We start from the raw sequence: 18789 nt of genomic DNA, 5'->3' as shown, positions 1-18789 counted from the left end.
TCTTATGAATCCATATTATTGGAGCACAAGCAATTTTTGTACAAGTGCAAATGTATATCTTTATTTCATAATGTTTAAATTATTGGTACAAATTTGAAATAAGAGCTACGCTGTGAGGCATCGCCTTTGTCACTTAATATTTAAGAAAATATTGGTTTGTCTATGTTATTGGCTTCTTCTATCCTATCTCTGTCAGTTTGTCCTTCAGCTGACATTTCCATTCTCCATCTTGCGGAGGTTGAACGTGTCCTCTGACGTGTTTGTTTCGATTCCATATAAATTAATACCGGTATGTAATATTGAATAATTTTATATTTCTATTTTTACTTTTAAGTTATTTTTTTATAAATATAGTTAATAATACTTATATTCATGGATATTTTTATAATTACATCATGATTTCCATAGAAGTTTCCGCAATCATCTACGTGCCGTGTCAAAAAATTTAAACTGATTTACAATAACAATTCATTCCATTAAACATGTGAATACATTAATTATTAACAAACTTATGTTACAAATAGTATTTACCTCTAATTTGTTATTATTTTTTGCGACATTCGAGTGACCTTAAATTGACCTCTACTTGCCGGCATCTATAGGGCGGACTAGTTAGAGGTGGAGTATTCAAATCTAGCATTGGTGAAGGTCAATTAATTGCATATTACATTATAATAATGAATTACGATGCATATATTGTTAACTAGTTGATTCCGTTTTGTAAATAGGGTATTATAAGAAAGGGAATTTCAATAATTTAAATACATATAATCGTATGATATAAACTTAATGTTACAATATAGGTACAGCTTTTGCAAAAGCTTATTTTAATTTTTTACTATTAATAGTAAGCATTTTATTCAAACTAATCAACTTGTGTTTTATGAAATATTATATACTTATATAGTTTTATCATAATTTTGTAGATTTATAAAAATCTATTTGTTTAAATTTTTGCGACCATCTACATAAGTAATTAAATTTTTACTTTACATTAATTAATAAATGTATTTTTATCATAACTCCTAAAACTCTTGTTTCCTTGTTTCAGTCATTATGTCTAAAATCGGTATCAACGGTTTTGGCCGCATTGGTCGTCTTGTCCTCCGTGCTTCTATTGAAAAGGGAGCCCAAGTTGTGGCTATCAATGACCCTTTCATTGGCTTGGACTACATGGTCTACATGTTCAAGTATGACTCAACTCACGGTCGCTTCAAGGGAACCGTTGAAGCTGGCGATGGTCACTTGATTGTAAACGGAAACAAAATTGCAGTCTTCTCTGAAAGGGACCCGAAAGCTATTCCTTGGGGCAAAGCTGGTGCTGAATATGTTGTAGAATCAACAGGAGTCTTCACTACAACCGACAAGGCATCTGCTCATTTGGAAGGTGGTGCCAAGAAGGTCATTATCTCTGCTCCCAGTGCTGATGCACCAATGTTTGTTGTTGGTGTCAACTTGGAGGCCTATGACCCATCTTACAAAGTTATCTCTAACGCGTCATGCACTACCAACTGTCTGGCGCCTCTTGCCAAGGTCATCCATGACAACTTTGAAATTATTGAGGGTTTGATGACAACTGTTCATGCTACTACTGCTACCCAGAAGACTGTTGATGGACCCTCTGGCAAGTTATGGCGTGATGGCCGTGGTGCCCAACAAAACATCATTCCCGCTGCTACTGGTGCTGCCAAAGCTGTAGGCAAGGTCATTCCCGCCCTTAATGGAAAGCTGACTGGTATGGCTTTCCGTGTGCCTGTTCCTAATGTGTCTGTGGTCGATCTTACTGTCCGTCTGGGCAAACCCGCCAGCTACGACGCAATCAAACAAAAGGTTAAGGAAGCAGCTGAAGGTCCAATGAAGGGTATTTTGGGATACACTGAAGACCAGGTTGTATCTACTGACTTTGTTGGTGACTCCCACTCATCCATCTTTGATGCTGCTGCTGGTATCTCTCTCAATGACAACTTTGTCAAACTGATCAGCTGGTATGACAATGAATATGGCTACTCCAGCCGTGTCATTGACCTCATCAAGTACATCCAGACCAAGGATTAAATAACTATATTTGATCAAGAGATATGATGTAATGTCGAGATTACCGACGCTTATATTTATGTTAAGTTTTAAGTATAGATGTGTATTCTAAATTATTATACTACTTTGAGAGTAGTGGTATGCTTGAATTGCAACCTGTAATTGTGTATAAGAAAAAGAAAGGAAATTATTTTAGAAATGATAGTCATAATTCAAGAACAATATAATTATCAGATGTATGTATACAGTTTTATCCATTTTTAATATTACAATTAACTTTTATGTTAATAAATACAAATTAATAAAATATAAATAATAGTCAACTATTGTATTTAATTTTGACCAAAAACCCTTCTTGTTTCCATATTTTTTTATAATATAAAATTAATAAAATTAAATACTATGATTAAAAAATTAACTAATTTGTTTAATTATTAACAAATCCGAAATAGGTACATGTAATCAGAATAATATATAAACCTTCATTTGTCCTTTTTCAAATCGTTACATAATTTTGTTTAAATATCGTAACATATATTACATATATATATGTATATACAAGAATAATACGTGTAGATACCTATGATATGTAAAAAATCACGAAATGCGGGAAGCTGCGGGACCGTGTCGATATAACGCACCGCTCATGGTTAGCCAAAACTCTCCTCGGAGGGCGACGGTGATCTATGCCCCCACACTCCAGCGTATGCTGGGCGGTATCACGAACTGCGCCACAGTGGTGACACACCATAGTCGATTCGCATCCGACATTATCTGCGTAAGGAAGGTGACTCGTCGTTTTAAGGTCATAGCTCATTAGAGCCACCCGGCACCCGACCCTCACCGCCTCAACTAGTGCGGTTGATATTGTTTGTATGGATTTCTATGGGTATACACTCATTACATCAACTCCGTATCGCCTCGCTCGCAAGTTGCCCACGCGCGGGCGGCGCGTGGACCACTCGGTGACAACTCGCAACTCGCATGCTTGCCGCACGTAGACCGCGCGCTGCCTGCGAGTGATTCACTCGAGGGCGACGCGTTGGCGATGCACCGCTCCCCAATATTCAACCTCTTTTTTTCTTTATTTAAACATTTCTTGCACCCAATAGGCTTTTCTTTCTCTTGGGTCTTTCATTTTCTTCTGCATCAAGCGCTTCAGCTATAAGTGCCAATTCACGGTTTGTAAAATTTAACAATATTTAGCACACGTGTAGACGTAGTGCCAATTGTTAACAGACTAAGCGAAAATTCGTGGACTAACCGGTCTCCAGTCGTAGACCACGCGGGGTCCACTGGGTGCCGATGCGAGGTCCAATGGTCGACCGCACGACGTTTATTGGTGATAAAACGGTGTCTACCCGTGGACCACCTGTCGACAACGAGTGGACGCCGAGCGACGAGGCGGTGCGGAGTAGGTGCCGGGTGGCTCTAATGAGCTATGACCTTTAGTCTTGTGCCGTATATGCACATATGTATTAAAGTAAACAGTTAGTAAAGTTACATATTCTATGACTAAAATATTTCAAATCTGTGTATCTCATATTCTTTGGCATATATCATGTATAAAAGTCGATGCATTGCATACGTAAAACAGAGTGTCTATCAAGTGCGTCAGAGTCCGTATAATGGTACCGATGACTTTTATTATCCTCAACATCAACCCAGCAACAGTCTCATCCACTCTTCCGAAAACCAGTTGTATGGCTTCGACGTCGCATTTGCGCGTGTAGCGTTTCTCACTGAGACGGTCGCGCCAAGCCGCTAGAACCCTCTAATGTTTCCACCGTTTCATCGAGCCGAGCGCTCTTGGAGGTGTGACTTTCTCCTAAATGTCTAAAGAAAGTCCAAAAACGGAAAGCGTACTAGAACTATTGCGGCCTCGTAGGATATCGTACGTAATCCGCATCCGCATAGTGATTTCCCTCTATGGCCATGGCCACTCCCCGCTGCAAACTTTAGATCTTAGTCCTGCAAAGGCGAATGCCCCACAGTCTGAGTGAGCAAACAGGCGCCCCGTAGAAAGCCATCGATCACACGACACCGGCATATTGACGACGTACTTTCTCTCTCGTTCCCTCGTGATTTGGCAGCAGTCTTCAGTCAATTCAGACTGCTGGTGCTACATCTTATTGACGAAGATGTAGTTACACCCCAAGCTCGACGAGATGTTTGGTTCTCTTGAAACTTCTCTCAGATGCCATCAATGTCTCGTCTGCTTAGCTGCTGACACCAAGGACAGTTAGCAGGATGCGCAGGATGGCGTCACTTCGTACGCCAGGTTCCAGAGCAGATGTCCCAAAATTGATCTCTGCGGGAACCCACAACAAACCTATTTCCGGGTTTACATATCGTCTTGTTCCATGTACAAAATTTACCCGTCGCGCAGATAGCAATCGATGATCGCCCGCAAGCAAGGAGGCAGACGATGGTGTACAAGTGAATTTCTTGCAGTCTCCCCTTAATCCAACCCGGTTAAAAGAGATCGCTGTTTAGCAAAAAATCCGGCTTTTGTAAAATTTACTACAACGCAGTAAATATTTTATGATAGCACCGAAGTTTGAAATCTTATTGGAAAATGTTTGACTTTTTTATAATACATTAATGGCAAATTTCATAGTTTTGAAAAAATACAGCATCGATAATTATTTATATCTAATTTTGAATAGTATGTTAAAAATTTAATAACTACGGATACATATTATTACACATTGGCCTGGGTGGCACTCGTAAAGTTGAAGGTATTTTTATCTGTGTTTATAGTACAGATTCTGTGCAAAATAATGGCTGCGGGCATGTCGGGCAGCTGTCAATGACATATTCGTTTGCTTCGTGTAAATTTTGTGATGTTACAATTTCAAATCCGTCTTTTAATCAATGAATATGGTTTACATTAACAGATAATGGTTATTCGAGTTTATTGGGTGTTTAATTATAAACTGTAACAGTTTTTATTACAATATAACGGTGTATTTTTATTATAATGGAGGATCTCAATTTGACAGAAACCGAAATGAGATATTTCAGTGATTTGTTTTTATGTTGCGACGAGGAATCAAACGGGAAAATACCTATACTAAAAGCCACAGAACTTTTTAGATCTTCAAATGTACCAAATGATATATTACGACAGGTAACTAACATTAATATTGCATTTAAAAACAAATTTACCTAACAAAATGTTTGACGATTGACTTAATTACACCTTACAGATTATGGATATAAGTGTGGCACCTAATACCTGTTCTTCATTGAATCATATGAATAGGAATCAATTTTATTCTGCGTTAAAATTAATAGCTGCTTATCAAACAAATATGTCTTTAAAACCAGAACTGCTCTCCACACCACTAGACCTTCCACTTCCGAGATTTACGTGGGCCCTTAACGCAGATGCTAATGCCGATTTAATACAATTATCTAATTCTCCAAAAGAACAACATATATCTAAAAGGCAAAGAAGTTTTGCAGACAACTTAGGAGAATATGAACCTATAGGGTTATTGCCAAACCTGTCAGATGGTGATCTTCTACAAACATTATCTCATGACGAGCCCCTGAGCACTGATTCTGAAATCGAATCTGAAACTATGTCACAAAAATCAGGTTCATGTGGGGTGAGTTAATTTTAATCAACTAATACTCAATATCAGTAATATAAGATACTATTTAGGTATAACTTTTCATACATATATTAAGTCTGCTATTTCTTGCTATAAAACAGTAATTCTAGAATAAAATATAGAGTAAATGGCAATGCTTCTATAATTTGTTAATCAAATAAATCTTATCTTTGTTTACTTTCAACATATCAGTATAACATATTTGCCACTTTTTATAATCTCATTGTTCAAATTAAATCTACATGTCTTAATTATTTTCTTAGTTACCTGAAAGTGTTTTTAATATTGTTACAGTCTTATCTGTAGGTTAACTGACGGCTCATTATATTGGAATTTGATAAGGCTACAATGACAAGCATAACATCTAAATGGATATAGAGTATTCTTACTGTTTGTTGGAATAACTGTACTAAGTTATTCCGAAAAATGATACAAATATTTTTAAGTAATAGTACCAATAATTTCACCTTTAAGTATACTTTAACGTATTTCATTTTAATATACTTAATTAAAAATATAAGTTTGTTTATTATAGAAAAACTTTTAGTAAAATACAGTTATATTTAATTAATATTTAAGTTTATTAAATACAAATTAATAGTTATAATATAATTATATTGGAATTCTAGATGCCAGCAAGGTTTCTTTTTTATGTTGTAATTAAGTGGATATTCATATTTTTTATAAATGATACATACTGGTATGAAAATAGCATATTTACCTATAAATATTAGTAGATATTTATAGGTAAATATGTATTCTGTATTCAATGACAGAGTGTTATTGTAAATATATTAGGTATGTGAGTTTTATTGCCAATTTTATGACCCTTTATAATTATAATAAATTGCATCATACTTTCAATGACACTATTTTATTTTTCATACAATATATGTTTTAATAATATTATTGTAGAGGACTATAAATAATGTTTTTATTAATGCAATATAAAATAACAATATGAATTATTACATTGTAACAGAGGAGAGCAAAAGCTGGTTCACCCTGGAGCACTGCAAGTGAAAGTCCAACTCCGACCAATAGTGTGGCTGAGCGTGTTCATCCAATATGGGAGCACAGTGCCACAGGACGTGGTGTGTGGCCCACCAACACGGCTGAGGAACACACTAGACTTCTAGGTAAACAATGTACAAGAATATAAACTCATATCAGATTTTATTAAATTATTTTAAGTAATTACACTACTCAGAGTACAATAATATAAAGCCAAAGTTACCCAATTGATAGAACCTTTAATAGAAAGTTGAATGGCGCAAGTTAATGTCCATACTGAGATTTCATGTGATCATAATAATATTGTACTATGCGGTACTATGATGTGAAGTGAATTTCTGCTCTAGGGCTAGTAGATTAAGCTGCTTTACAGGTCAAAAGACATTTTCAATGCCAGCTAGCTTACTATAATAAATATCATAATGATTTTAAGTAACAGTACCATTTTATAATGATTATATTTAAATTAATTAATAATATTATGTGTTAAAGTAACCAGTTAATAAATTAATTTGATTTTCATTCAAAGATAGAAATATCTGTCATATTAAATAAATAATAAAATCATATTAATATGATTTTAAATCGTCTATCTAATATCTTTGTACCTATTTACTGTTCCACTTGAAGTGTGATAACAATTGTTCATCCATGTATTGAGAATAATTTTATATGGTATTCTGACTTATATTTTTTTTATCTTTAGTACATTTTGTCAAGGAGATTAAAATACTTATTTATTGTTAGTTTTTTTAACTTTTTATTCAAAAACAAATTTCATTACTAATGATATGCTCTGTTTATTTTTGCTTGGTTTTTATTGGAAACAATGCCATTATATCATAAAGAGAAGACAATAATTTATCAACTCAACTCTCAACTATTATGTATATATTAACATATTGTGTTACTTTTACACCATATACAATTATACTAATATGTAAAATATTTGTTCTAAATTTGAAACAATGCACATCTTATATTTAATCCATTTGTATGCATGGAAAGTTTCTGCGTTATCTAGCTTCTATTCTAAACTTTCACTCTATATAAAGATATTTAAAACGAGAACACGTTATACAAATATAGTATACAAATTGTATAGATCAACTTTAAATCAAATTAATGTAATTTCGTCAAAGTCAAAGTCAAAGTCAAAAACCTTTATTCAAAATAGAAGTGTTTACACTTTCTTATTGATTGTCGACAATCTACCACCGGTTCGGAATATAATACCTCAGACCTGAGAAGAACCGGCGAAAGAAACTCAGCGGGATTTAAGGAAACTTTACAAATAAATTGATTTTCAATCGTCAATATTTAAACACTACCACTGACTGTAAACTATATCTTAATTTTAGGGCATGGTCGTCAGGTTTTAGGTATAAACAAGTTTTAACGAAATTATTAACATAAAGCATTCCATGAATGATAATTTCAGGTACGGAAGAGGAATCGTCGGACCGTCACTCGTCCGAGGAGGAAGGTGAAGCGGACGGCGATATTTTCGCGATTAGTGAGGCGCAGGCGCGGCACTATGCAGCGCAGTTCGCGCAACTGCGGCCGGAGCGGGGACTGCTCTCCGGACAAACGGCCAGGTTCGAAGTTTCGATATCTTTTCATGACGATCCTGACTGCTGATGTCGGATATGGTGACTCTATTTAGTTCGGTCGGTCTATTGATTTTTAGTTGTGTAAATGTAATTCAGCGATAGGACTTTAAAAATGAAAAATAACTTGAGAAAAAAAAAATGTTTGGTATTTTGCAAGTTAGCTTAATAGTAGCATTTTTAATACTTTCTCGTGTGTTACAGATTGTTCTTCGAAAAGTCTCGCCTTTCGGTACCAGACCTCCGAAAAATTTGGCAGTTATCTGATATTACTAAAGATGGAATGCTAACGCTGGAAGAGTTTAGCATAGCCATGCATCTGATTGTTCTGAGGCGGAACGATATCCCAGTGCCGGACGTACTGCCGGCCTGCCTCGTGCCCAAAGTGGATTCACACTTCTCCCAACAAGCCGTCACCACTGACCTCGTCGATCTCGGAGCCGATATGTTCGGCTCGGGCACTTCCGCCGATTTTAATTTCGCACCGAAACCCGAAAACAACGATCCGTACGAAAGTAAACCGGTCAAAAAAGTAGAGGAACGACAACCCTCTCTCACTCCGCCCAAACCGGAACCTCAGGCGAATAATAAGGAATGGACTAAGTTCGTCGACTCGCCCACCTCGAGCGTGTCGAGTCCCGGTCCCAAGCCCGTCAATTTCGATTTTCATAAATCCGCCCTAGAAAGGGATCCCAAAATTTTCCACCCCGTCGCACTCCGGGTGACGCCCGACGCGAACACCCTCCCCCACGAGGGAGACCTGCGCTCGAGCACGTCGCCCCGGCGGGACGACTTCGCCCACGCCTTCGAACTGGCGAGCCCGAAGCGGCTCAACTCGCAACCGCCCCTCGAGCAGCCGCCGAATGGAAATCCTGAGATTAAATCGATTCAACGACCGCAACCAAAGAAGCCGGTCAAAAACGCGGGCGTCCTCCCGCCGCCGCCCACCCGGGAATCGTCCGTGCACCCGGAGGAGGGGCCCCAGTCGCTGCAGTATGCGCCCAAGAAGGACCCCCCTCCGCCCCCGCCGCCGCGCCCGCTGCGAAACCACACCCGCTCCAGCTCGCTGGACCTGAACCGGTTCAAGGGAGCTCCCGCGCCGCCGCCGCAGCCCCCGCCGCGGATGTCGCCCTCGGCTACGTCGCCCCCGTCGCGGCGTCTCGTCAACCAGCGGAGCGAGGGCGAGCCCGCGTTCCCGCCGGACGCGTTCGCGCCGCGCGAGTACGAGGGCGAGGGCTTCGGCTACAATCGGGAGGACGCGCCGAAGATGCACGGCGCGTTCGAGGTGTACCGCAAGCCGTCGCGCGAGTCCTCGTGCGAGGCGGACCCGGACGTGAAGGCGCTTCAAGAGCAGAATGCCGTTCTGCACCGCGTGTGCCGCGCGCTGGGCGCCGAGCTGGCCGACGCGCAGCGCGAGCGGGAGGCGCTGCGCGTGCGCCTCGACGCGCGCTCCACCCCCCTCTAGTCACCCACCCCCGAGCCCCATTCCGCGATATTCCATTTGTATATTTAATGTTGTCTTAAATTTTCGCGATTATTACACATTTAAATAAAACTAATTATAACGGATGAATCGCGTATATTAATTATTTTTAAACATCCCGACGTGGTCACGGGTAGACTGTCTACCCGTGACCACGAACACTGCAAAGTGCTCGAAACGTCGGGATGTTTAAAAATAATTAGTATACGCGATTCATCCGTTATAATTGGTTTTATTTAAACATTTGTATATTTGTTTTATATACCTGTGTAATCTCATAAGAAAGTCGCAATTCGGTTTTTTTTATTTATTCATTCTAGTGTATGTGATTTGTTTTCATCGATTGTTACTTGAAAACGGCTTAATTGTCTTCGGTCCTAAGTGCTAATGAAAGATAATTTAGATGTAACGTTACAAATGTTAAATGTTTAAAGGATCCTCGAGAATGTTCGTTACACTTAATCATCAATTTAGTTGTAAATTAAACTATTTAGATTACTAAGATTTATTCACGTTTTCTTTGAGAAAATTAAAAAAAAAAAGCGCGTTGCTTATGAATGTGAAATGCAAATAAAATGATGCTAAATTATTTCGAAGAGGCTATAGTATTTTCTAATGATTTTAATGTATTAATTGTCGTGATTATTTCAATTAACTTCATGGAAAGAATTCGCGTATTTTTAGTAGAATCTGTTTATGTGTACGACTTGGACTGGACCGACTGTAAGATATTTTATATATTCCTTCAATTTTAACGTTTATAAATTAAACTTAGTGAATTGGTTCAACAAAATAACTACCTCAAAATTTTTACATGAATATAGATCTTTCTAGCTTTGCAGAATATTTCTTAATAGTAATATTACTGAGAAAATTTGTTCATGAATGAATGAAATCTGAACCCAAAACTCATTTTTGTGTTCTTAATTCAAATCTGAATATTTCATATAACTTTTCTACTCCTAACCTAGCTCAATCCTCCTTACCTATAGCACAATTACTAAAATGGAATAAATTATTTCTAGGAAAACACAAACATACAAAGTTATGGCATTTATGTATTTATATATTTAAAAAAAAAATCTGCTTCCGCAAACATATTTTATTGTAAGTAGTTATTTTTATATATTAAAAAAATGGCGCTAGTATTGCTTAAATTGCATTCCTAATATTATTATTTTTACGCTTTATTGTAAAAAATAATTTAAAAAAAAACAATGAAATAAAAAATCTTAACTAAAATATGTGAATGTTGTATAATATTATCGTTAGAATTAGCTTCTGTAAATGTAAAAGATGGAAAGACTTAAGATTTTGAGATGCGGTTTACATGGGATTTGTATGTAGATAGATAATGATTGTCTTTATTGCCATTAAAATGTCTCATATATATAAATATATATATAAAAAGAAAAGTAAGATTTTTCGTCTGGCAACTATTTTTTGCTGATAACTTCAGCGTTAAGCTAGGTGATGTTAAAATATAAAAGAATAAATATTACATTATTAGTTTAGTGAAACAAAGTGTGAAACAACTTGTACGATATAAGATTATTGTAAAAGTATTTATCGTTTATTTTAGTCATAATTTAAGAACATCATTCTTTATTGAAACTATTAATCGAAGCCATGTAAATATTATTTTTATCCCATTGCGTATTTTTGGTACCTATTGACTGTAAGCTTTATAACCTCACAAATCTCTATTTCGGTCCAATTTTTGTAAAACTATCAATATTCACCATTATATTTACCTATTTATGTTAAAATATGCATATTATTGTAGTAAACTATGTACAATAAAATAATTTCAAAATTAATTTCTTTTTAATTTTTAAATATACTGTACTAGATCACTAAAGATATATTAACCCGATATCAGTTAAATTCGAACGCGATGTAATCTGTTAGACTGTTAACTATCAATATCTAAAAATCGATATATTGATAAAATATATCAATAGCAATGATAAGCTCTGTACACATACGCCGTATATTTAAAGGTATTAACTGCATTTTTTATAAATAAATATTTTTCCAATTTTACATGAAAAAAGTATTTATTTATCTTTTATTAGATATTATTTTATATTTTTATTAGGAGTAGGCATTTAAAATCTTTTTATTAAATTATAATAAAGTAAATATACAAACTAAGCTCCTTCATAAACTTTTTTTATCAAGCCCGATATAAGAAAAGAGGTACGAAGATTTACAGTATGTGCGTGTCTTTATGTTTTGATAACAACTAACGAGCCGGCCTCGAGGACGAGGACAGTTGTTCATTTAACAAGATACACTCTGCTTCGGACGCCGACCGCGCCACGAGTCACGACTCCTCAAATTTCCCTCCCTTTCCTTTTGATACTATCGCGCATACCTGCCGACCTTTTTGTTTGTAGTTTGTAGAAGGGAGCTCTCCCCGCGGAGTGGCGACTGACCTGACCGCAACACAAGTCATAACGTCTGGAGACGCGATTCGGTGTGTACGTACGTTCGATCGTAGTCGTCGCGCGCGAAAATATTTACGATACAATGAAATTTGTTATGTGACAGTTTCAAATTAAAAAATGAAGTGCTTAATATCGTTAATTTTATCCGTTGCTCTCGTTTTCGAAACAGCCGCTGAGGCTTCTGTGAGGACATGTGAACCTATTAAAGTGGCTATGTGTAAGAACATTGGATACAACCAAACTGGAATGCCGAACTTAGCTCGACACACGCTTCAGGCAGATGCTGATGTGACACTTCAAACTTTCAGCCCACTCGTTCAATATGGATGTTCGTCGCAACTACATCTATTTTTGTGTGCGGTCTATGTTCCTATGTGTACCGATAAGGTTGCGTTACCTATTGGGCCGTGTAGAGGTTTATGTGAGAGTGTTTACGCAAGATGTTACCCAGTCCTTCGAGGCTTCGGTTTTCCGTGGCCAGCGGAACTAGATTGTTCTCTTTTCCCAGCTGAGAATAATCATGAGCACATGTGTATGGAAGGGGAAGGCGAACGTGCACCACCTCTAGGAACTATCCCACTTGATGCAACAAATGCAGTTGGTAGAGGTGCTTGCCGAAGACTCGTGAAACCGAATAGCTGGGTTTGGGTGAGAGGGTCTGGTCGCTGTGCGCAATACTGTGATGCGGAAGTTCTATGGGAAACGGGAGAGAGAAAAGCAGCAGAAGTGTGGCTTGCAACGTGGGCTGCGTTAAGTTTCGCATGTACTCTAGCGGCTATAGGAGCACAGTTGGCTTGTGGAGACCGTGGTGGAGCAGGAGAGAGAGCTCTGGTTCTGGTGGCGCTCTGTAGGTGTGCAGCGGCTGCTGGGTGGGGCGTTCGCGCTGCAGCGGGACGCACAGCAGCCGGTTGCGCCAAGGACTCCACATCACCAACACGGATGCTACTCGCGCATGATGGATTGGCCAATCCTAATTGTGCGGTCGTCTTCTTGCTGCTGTATTACTTTGGCTTAGCAGCTTCTGTATGGTAAGTTTTTCAAAACTTATGCTTTTAAACTTCTTGCGATCTCTAACTATCCCGGTAGAATGGTGTACGGTTTAATCTGCGATTATGATTCTTGTAGCCAAGCCATGCACATGATCATAACCGTCCCTTTACTAAAAACTAAAGTACAGTTTACCATATGAGGCTACATCCATATAATATTAGTATATGTATAGTTTATCTAATGCAACTAAAGTTTTAAAATTATCAAAAAAATCCAAACTTTTTCTATCTTAGATATTTGTATACATGAAGCAAAAACCAAAGTAAAATCCAATGCTTTGTTACAATGTTTAACAAAGTGTCAAATAAAATAAGTTGTATTGTATTGCTATCTTTTGAAAAGAAGACAATTTGCAAAAGAAGCATTGAGAACAAAGCATCTGAATTAAAAAGCCTTGCAAAAAATTGCAAATGAATAATAGTATACCTGGAGTAACTACAATAGTTTACACCGTCAGCTTTCCAATACCTGCTGCATTGAATTCCTGTCAATAAGTCTTAAGTTTTGTCACCCATCAATTTATGTTCTGTCTTTTCACTTTAAGATTATAGAATAAACCCTTGCACCGTCCTTTATTGCTTGTGCGTTGATACCAGAAGTAACAATCTACTGTATAATATAATCTATTGATTCCATGGTTTTGTAACGGAAGTTGACTAAAATGAACGGCTGATTTAAATTTTAAATATGAATAGTAAAGCTCGAATTCTTTAAAATGCTACTGAACCTGCTTACCTTTTGTTTTCACATTAATGAGTTACGCTCTGTAAAAATGTAAAGCAAATGGGCTTATTGTGCAGTTACGTTGAGTCAACCATTATTATTTTAAACATAGAAATTTTTAACGCTGAGAACCGGCATTTTCTTTGATCTTTCATTTCACTATATGTCATATGGAAACTATAATGGGTACCTAAACAATTTAACGTTCTTTTCAGTGTTATAACACGTCCTCAGTTAAATCTTTAATTTAAGAGAACAGGTTTTTTAACTATTAACATAAATCATATGAGTTCTTTGAAAAACTGTTTCTGAATTTTTTTGTGGAAAAGACGGGCCATAAAATACGAAGGAATTGAGAAATAAAATAAACGAGGTTCAATAAATCACTTCACAGGCAACTAACTAGTCGAAAGCGGAGAGACAACACAGCGCGGAATGCAATTGCGTCCCCGAAATAATTTTAGACTTCTTAAATGTTCATTGAAATTGTCGATTTGTATTGTTCTCGTAATGCTTTGTTCTTCTTGGAGAAACATTATACTTTAATGATTTTAGAGTTTTACTGTCACTAGCTATAAACCAAGTCGCATTATTAAAAACTTTTCGAGCTGTTTCACTTAAACTTTAAATTTAGATACATGCTTTATCAGTACATATTTTTTTAAAAGTTTTTATGGTCCTTATAGTTATAGAGACAGAATTCATTTCATTCAATTCATTAAATAATTGATGACATGAAGCATTTATTTTGATAGCCCTGATACAAAAAAAACATACATAAATATTTAATCATTTATGATCTACGAGTTCAAAGTTCTGCCGGTCTGCTTGCATCTACGGTTTCATCAGTTTGTCATTATTTAAATAAAAATTAACTATATTACGAAGAAGATACATTTTTTCAAAATTTTAATATGTAATACATTTATTTTATTTAATTTAATAATAAAATATATTTTTAATGATATTTTTTATCTATACTGATGTTTTTGTTGGCAACTCGCATCTGGCATCCATGTAATGCATTCCATTTCTTTTGCCCGCAAAGGAAGCGAGCTAAATGAGACATTTTCTGAAATCATAACACGTCGACCAAATTAAAACCAGTTTTTATTAATATCTTATTCTTCATGATCTCATTTTGTTACGAAATAATTATTGGTCTATACGAATAAAACCGGAAGAGATTATTTTCGTACGTAATTAGGTTTCTTTTGTATTTCATAAAAACAATTAAATAAATAAATATACTATAACTATATATGTAATAAATATGTAACATTTGGATTAACTAAGGTTTATTTTTATTTTTAAGAAGGTTTTCTATTAAATACACATGAAATATAAATAATTAGGTGGCTCATTCATAAAATACTATTGTCTTTTCCAACCACGAGAAAACAAAAGCTACATGACATCGAATTGATGTCGACGCGATATCATTGGTCGAGAGCTTGAATAGATATCATTATAGATTTGCAAAAAAATGCGTTTGAACGTTAGCGAAATTGTTATCGGAATTTTGGATTTAAAATTAAAGTAGATAGTATAATAAGAATTGTATTATTAATCTAGATATATTAGTCAAGAACTTTTAAGAGTGCACCATATACCTTTTAGTAAATCGCGTGGCATACGTAAATCTAAGAATTGTCTATCGTTATTCCTGCTTCGATTTGAATAGATCATACTAAAAATATTTTGATAATCTCCTTACATTATTCCTATACAATGCACAAAATATACTATCAATTACTAATTATTTATTTATACTATGTTCTTAAATTTTATAATACTAATAAAGGTTTTTATCTAAAGGTATTTTAATCATCCATTATTTCAAACGACACCTAATTAATATCGTCACCGCCAACTCGCTATGGAAACTTGTTATTCCCGCTTTATGGCGGACGTTATTAATTTCTGAGAAAGCCTCTATTTTTGTTATATAAAACCAACTCGTTATGATAACTATACGTAAATTTATGTTTAGCGGTGTTTCTTTCACAGCATATCTGATGGGCCCCCTGACAGATATTAATGCTCGCTGTTGATAGTTGTAACGTTTGTGTATCTGTTATTTTTATTTATATGCGTTTGAATGAATCATTTTTTCTTACTCGGGCAAAGTCGTTAGCTAAATTCTTTCCCAAAACAAGTTTAAACGATTACAAAACAAAAATAAACAAGATGAATATTTTTTAAAAGGAACGTGAAATATATTTAAGTGCATCTGTCAATTCCAACGCGAAAGGCTCGGCGTCAGGGGAGCATTTCGTGTTACGCATACTCATTAATATTATTAAAAATATCATCAATCACTTTACCAATTTACTCGAAGGATCATCAATTTATTCTGTAATTATACCATAATTACGATTTTGTACATTATAAAATGTATAACTTAGTAAGATACAGAGATAAATGTCGCATATTACTTAAAATGTTGATAAGAAATTTGTAATTACTGAACGTCGTATTGTCACGATATTCTAAGACGTAAGCTTGAATAATCTATGATATTCACTATGGATTAGTGAACAAATGGCTTTTGAAGTATCTATAAAGCTGTAATCGGCTATATGGAAGTAAAATTTAAGTAGATATAGTCTTATAATTAGATATATATTAATAAAAAGCAAATGCTTTAGTAGAATATAGCTGAGCTATTAGAAATTACATGTAATACGTAAACATTAGGATTGTTTATTTTTATTCCTACCTCGATTGGAAAAGACTAAGGTACTTAGTGATTAAAATAATGAGGAAATAGTTTTAATCGCTTATAATATGCCTTTTATTTATACGGCATGTTGTATCTGCAATTAAAAACACATTCAAAGTAAATTGTTATTCGTATTTATTAGGTACTTTTATAATTCAGTTATTATAAATATGTACTTCAATTTTACTATTGTAATTAGAATAGATAAAAATGTTAATTTTATGGAAGGTGAATTGAGGTTCATTTATATGCGATATTAGTAGCGAAAATTGTTGTTATAAAATCGTTTAATCTGCTTTGTTGCCATAAAAATAGACACCACATATAGATTACTTGTTTATAACAGCGGGTTAATATTCTCGTAATGACATATCAGAAATAGTTAGCCAGTATCCGATATTGTGGTCGGTGCGTAATGAGAAATATCAAATTGGTTTTGTATCCATGCGCGCGGGCAAGCTCTTTTCTTTTGAACGTGGTGCGATGATCTGTAATGCTAGGTGCACACATATTAAAAAAAAAGCATATATTATTATGGTACACATTTAAAAATAGTGTTATTTTAAAAATTTAATTCAAAATAGCTTTCACAATTTTATCTACGTCACATGCATGGCTTTGATTAGTTCTTAAATATATTTGTTTATAATATTGAAATTTGCTGTTTAAGTATGTTGTATTTATGATTAGCAATATTATTGTATTATTTGGTAATATTTATACATATACATACTTTTGCGTGCTTTAGATGTATTCTTACCTTAACGGTACAGATTATAATCGCGTCAGTTTAGAGAATTTAAATCTCTGCAATTGTATTATCATGCTATACGTAAATAACAGTAATTTTAATTTAATTTAGAAGGAATACCGTAGCTGCGGTTCCTACAATAAAATTATTTGTTACGTTACATCTGGCTGAGATATTACATTAGATACGGTGTTTTAAATGTGTTTTTATATTTACACACGATAAGAGTTTTCGGTTCGTGTAATGATTTAAAAGCCTGGTGTGGATAGAGATGATCAAACAGATAACTTATTTTTGAAAGTGTAAATTGGATCAAATGTTTGTTCAATATTGGATTGTACTTATTAATTCAATAAAAAGTAATGGACAGGTTCCAATATGTTTTTAATTCATTTATATTATTTATATATGTTTTTATTTAAAGTTTGAAAAGAACGGAATACAGCATACAATAATTATATCGATCTTTAAAATAAATATTTTCACAATATCATACACATGAAAGTTAGTCTCGGTGTAGTTCATAATTTCTTGTTTATTTTAAATTTTCTTGTGGCAGCTGATGTAATCTTAACACGAACTCTCCGCCCTGCACAGAGCGGTATGCTCGTTAGTAGGGTTGTGTCTACTTTTATCGATAACATTTTTAACGGTTTTAGCCTATTATATAAATTAAATATTTAAAATATGAAAAAAGACATTCTTCTTTAAGTATGTAGAATGTAAATGTATTAATTAAATATTGTTAAAGTATGAAACTAGCTTATTTTAGTAGCTTAGGTATGACGATGTTTTGTTTTCGTCTGGGTAAGCACCCACTAAAAACAAATTCTACCGCCAAGCAGCAATATTTAGTATAATTGAGTTATGATTTGAAGGGAGAGTTAATGCAATCACAGGCACAAGACATAACAAGTTGGTTCACAAAGTTGGACCCGCATTGGCGATGTTAAGAATGTTTAAAATTTAAAAAGTATTCCAATGTTTGGGCAGTTGGAGATTATATTCCATCTTATAGTAACCAATTTTATAAAAAAAATAAACAAATATAATCGACAATATTTCTTCTACCTTGTCTATCAGCACTACAAGTAAGATTCGATCCCACAGCGCCCGCGCCGTAATTGGGATGCTAATCAGATGCTGAACTGTTCTCTTCTCTTTTACATTTACGATTATTGGATGTTCTATCTCTTTCCCGCAAGGACTGCATCGAAGGCGGAGGGTCTTCAATCATCCGGCAATAAGCACTGACGTCGTTCCCTGAGGCTCGCTCCAACGTAATCACTGTAGTTTGCACTGGCAGAATAATTTTCATTCGTA

The 18789-nt window shown here is 35.2% G+C and overlaps 3 protein-coding genes across 3 annotated transcripts in view; all 3 read left to right on the top strand.

The window, feature by feature from the left end:
* The first annotated feature begins 135 nt into the window (after nt 1–135).
* On the top strand, nt 136–2357 carry LOC124536744 (glyceraldehyde-3-phosphate dehydrogenase 2-like). Its single transcript, XM_047113328.1, has 2 exons — nt 136–289; nt 1052–2357. Exon 2 carries the CDS (start codon nt 1057–1059, stop codon nt 2053–2055), a length of 999 nt encoding a protein of 332 aa, XP_046969284.1. The 5' UTR covers nt 136–289; nt 1052–1056; the 3' UTR covers nt 2056–2357.
* Nucleotides 2358–4809: 2452 nt separating this feature from the next.
* Nucleotides 4810–9868, top strand: LOC124536853 (ralBP1-associated Eps domain-containing protein 1). Its single transcript, XM_047113494.1, has 5 exons — nt 4810–5167; nt 5247–5651; nt 6640–6796; nt 8113–8269; nt 8486–9868. Exons 1-5 carry the CDS (start codon nt 5018–5020, stop codon nt 9744–9746), a joined length of 2130 nt encoding a protein of 709 aa, XP_046969450.1. The 5' UTR covers nt 4810–5017; the 3' UTR covers nt 9747–9868.
* A 2181-nt stretch (nt 9869–12049) lies between these two features.
* LOC124536973 (frizzled-4) overlaps nt 12050–18789 on the top strand; it is a 32022-nt gene continuing 25282 nt past the window's right edge. Inside the window, exon 1 of the mRNA XM_047113663.1 lies at nt 12050–13245. Coding sequence (XP_046969619.1) covers nt 12335–13245 — 911 coding nt within the window. The 5' untranslated portion in view covers nt 12050–12334. The remainder of the gene's footprint in view (nt 13246–18789) is intronic.

This window comes from Vanessa cardui, chromosome 17 (assembly GCF_905220365.1).
Source record: "Vanessa cardui chromosome 17, ilVanCard2.1, whole genome shotgun sequence".
NCBI lineage: Eukaryota > Metazoa > Arthropoda > Insecta > Lepidoptera > Nymphalidae > Vanessa > Vanessa cardui.
Note: the sequence above shows the minus strand (reverse complement) of the source record. Positions and strands in the feature narration are given on the sequence as shown.

Bases quoted from the DNA above. Each gene is read 5' to 3' on its own strand.
- LOC124536744 (XM_047113328.1), top strand. From the start codon at position 1,057: ATGTCTAAAATCGGTATCAACGGTTTTGGCCGCATTGGTCGTCTTGTC.
- LOC124536853 (XM_047113494.1), top strand. From the start codon at position 5,018: ATGGAGGATCTCAATTTGACAGAAACCGAAATGAGATATTTCAGTGAT. The intron at 5,168-5,246 runs GTAACTAACATT...TACACCTTACAG, and splicing joins CAAATGATATATTACGACAG to ATTATGGATATAAGTGTGGC. The intron at 8,270-8,485 runs GTTCGAAGTTTC...CGTGTGTTACAG, and splicing joins CTCTCCGGACAAACGGCCAG to ATTGTTCTTCGAAAAGTCTC.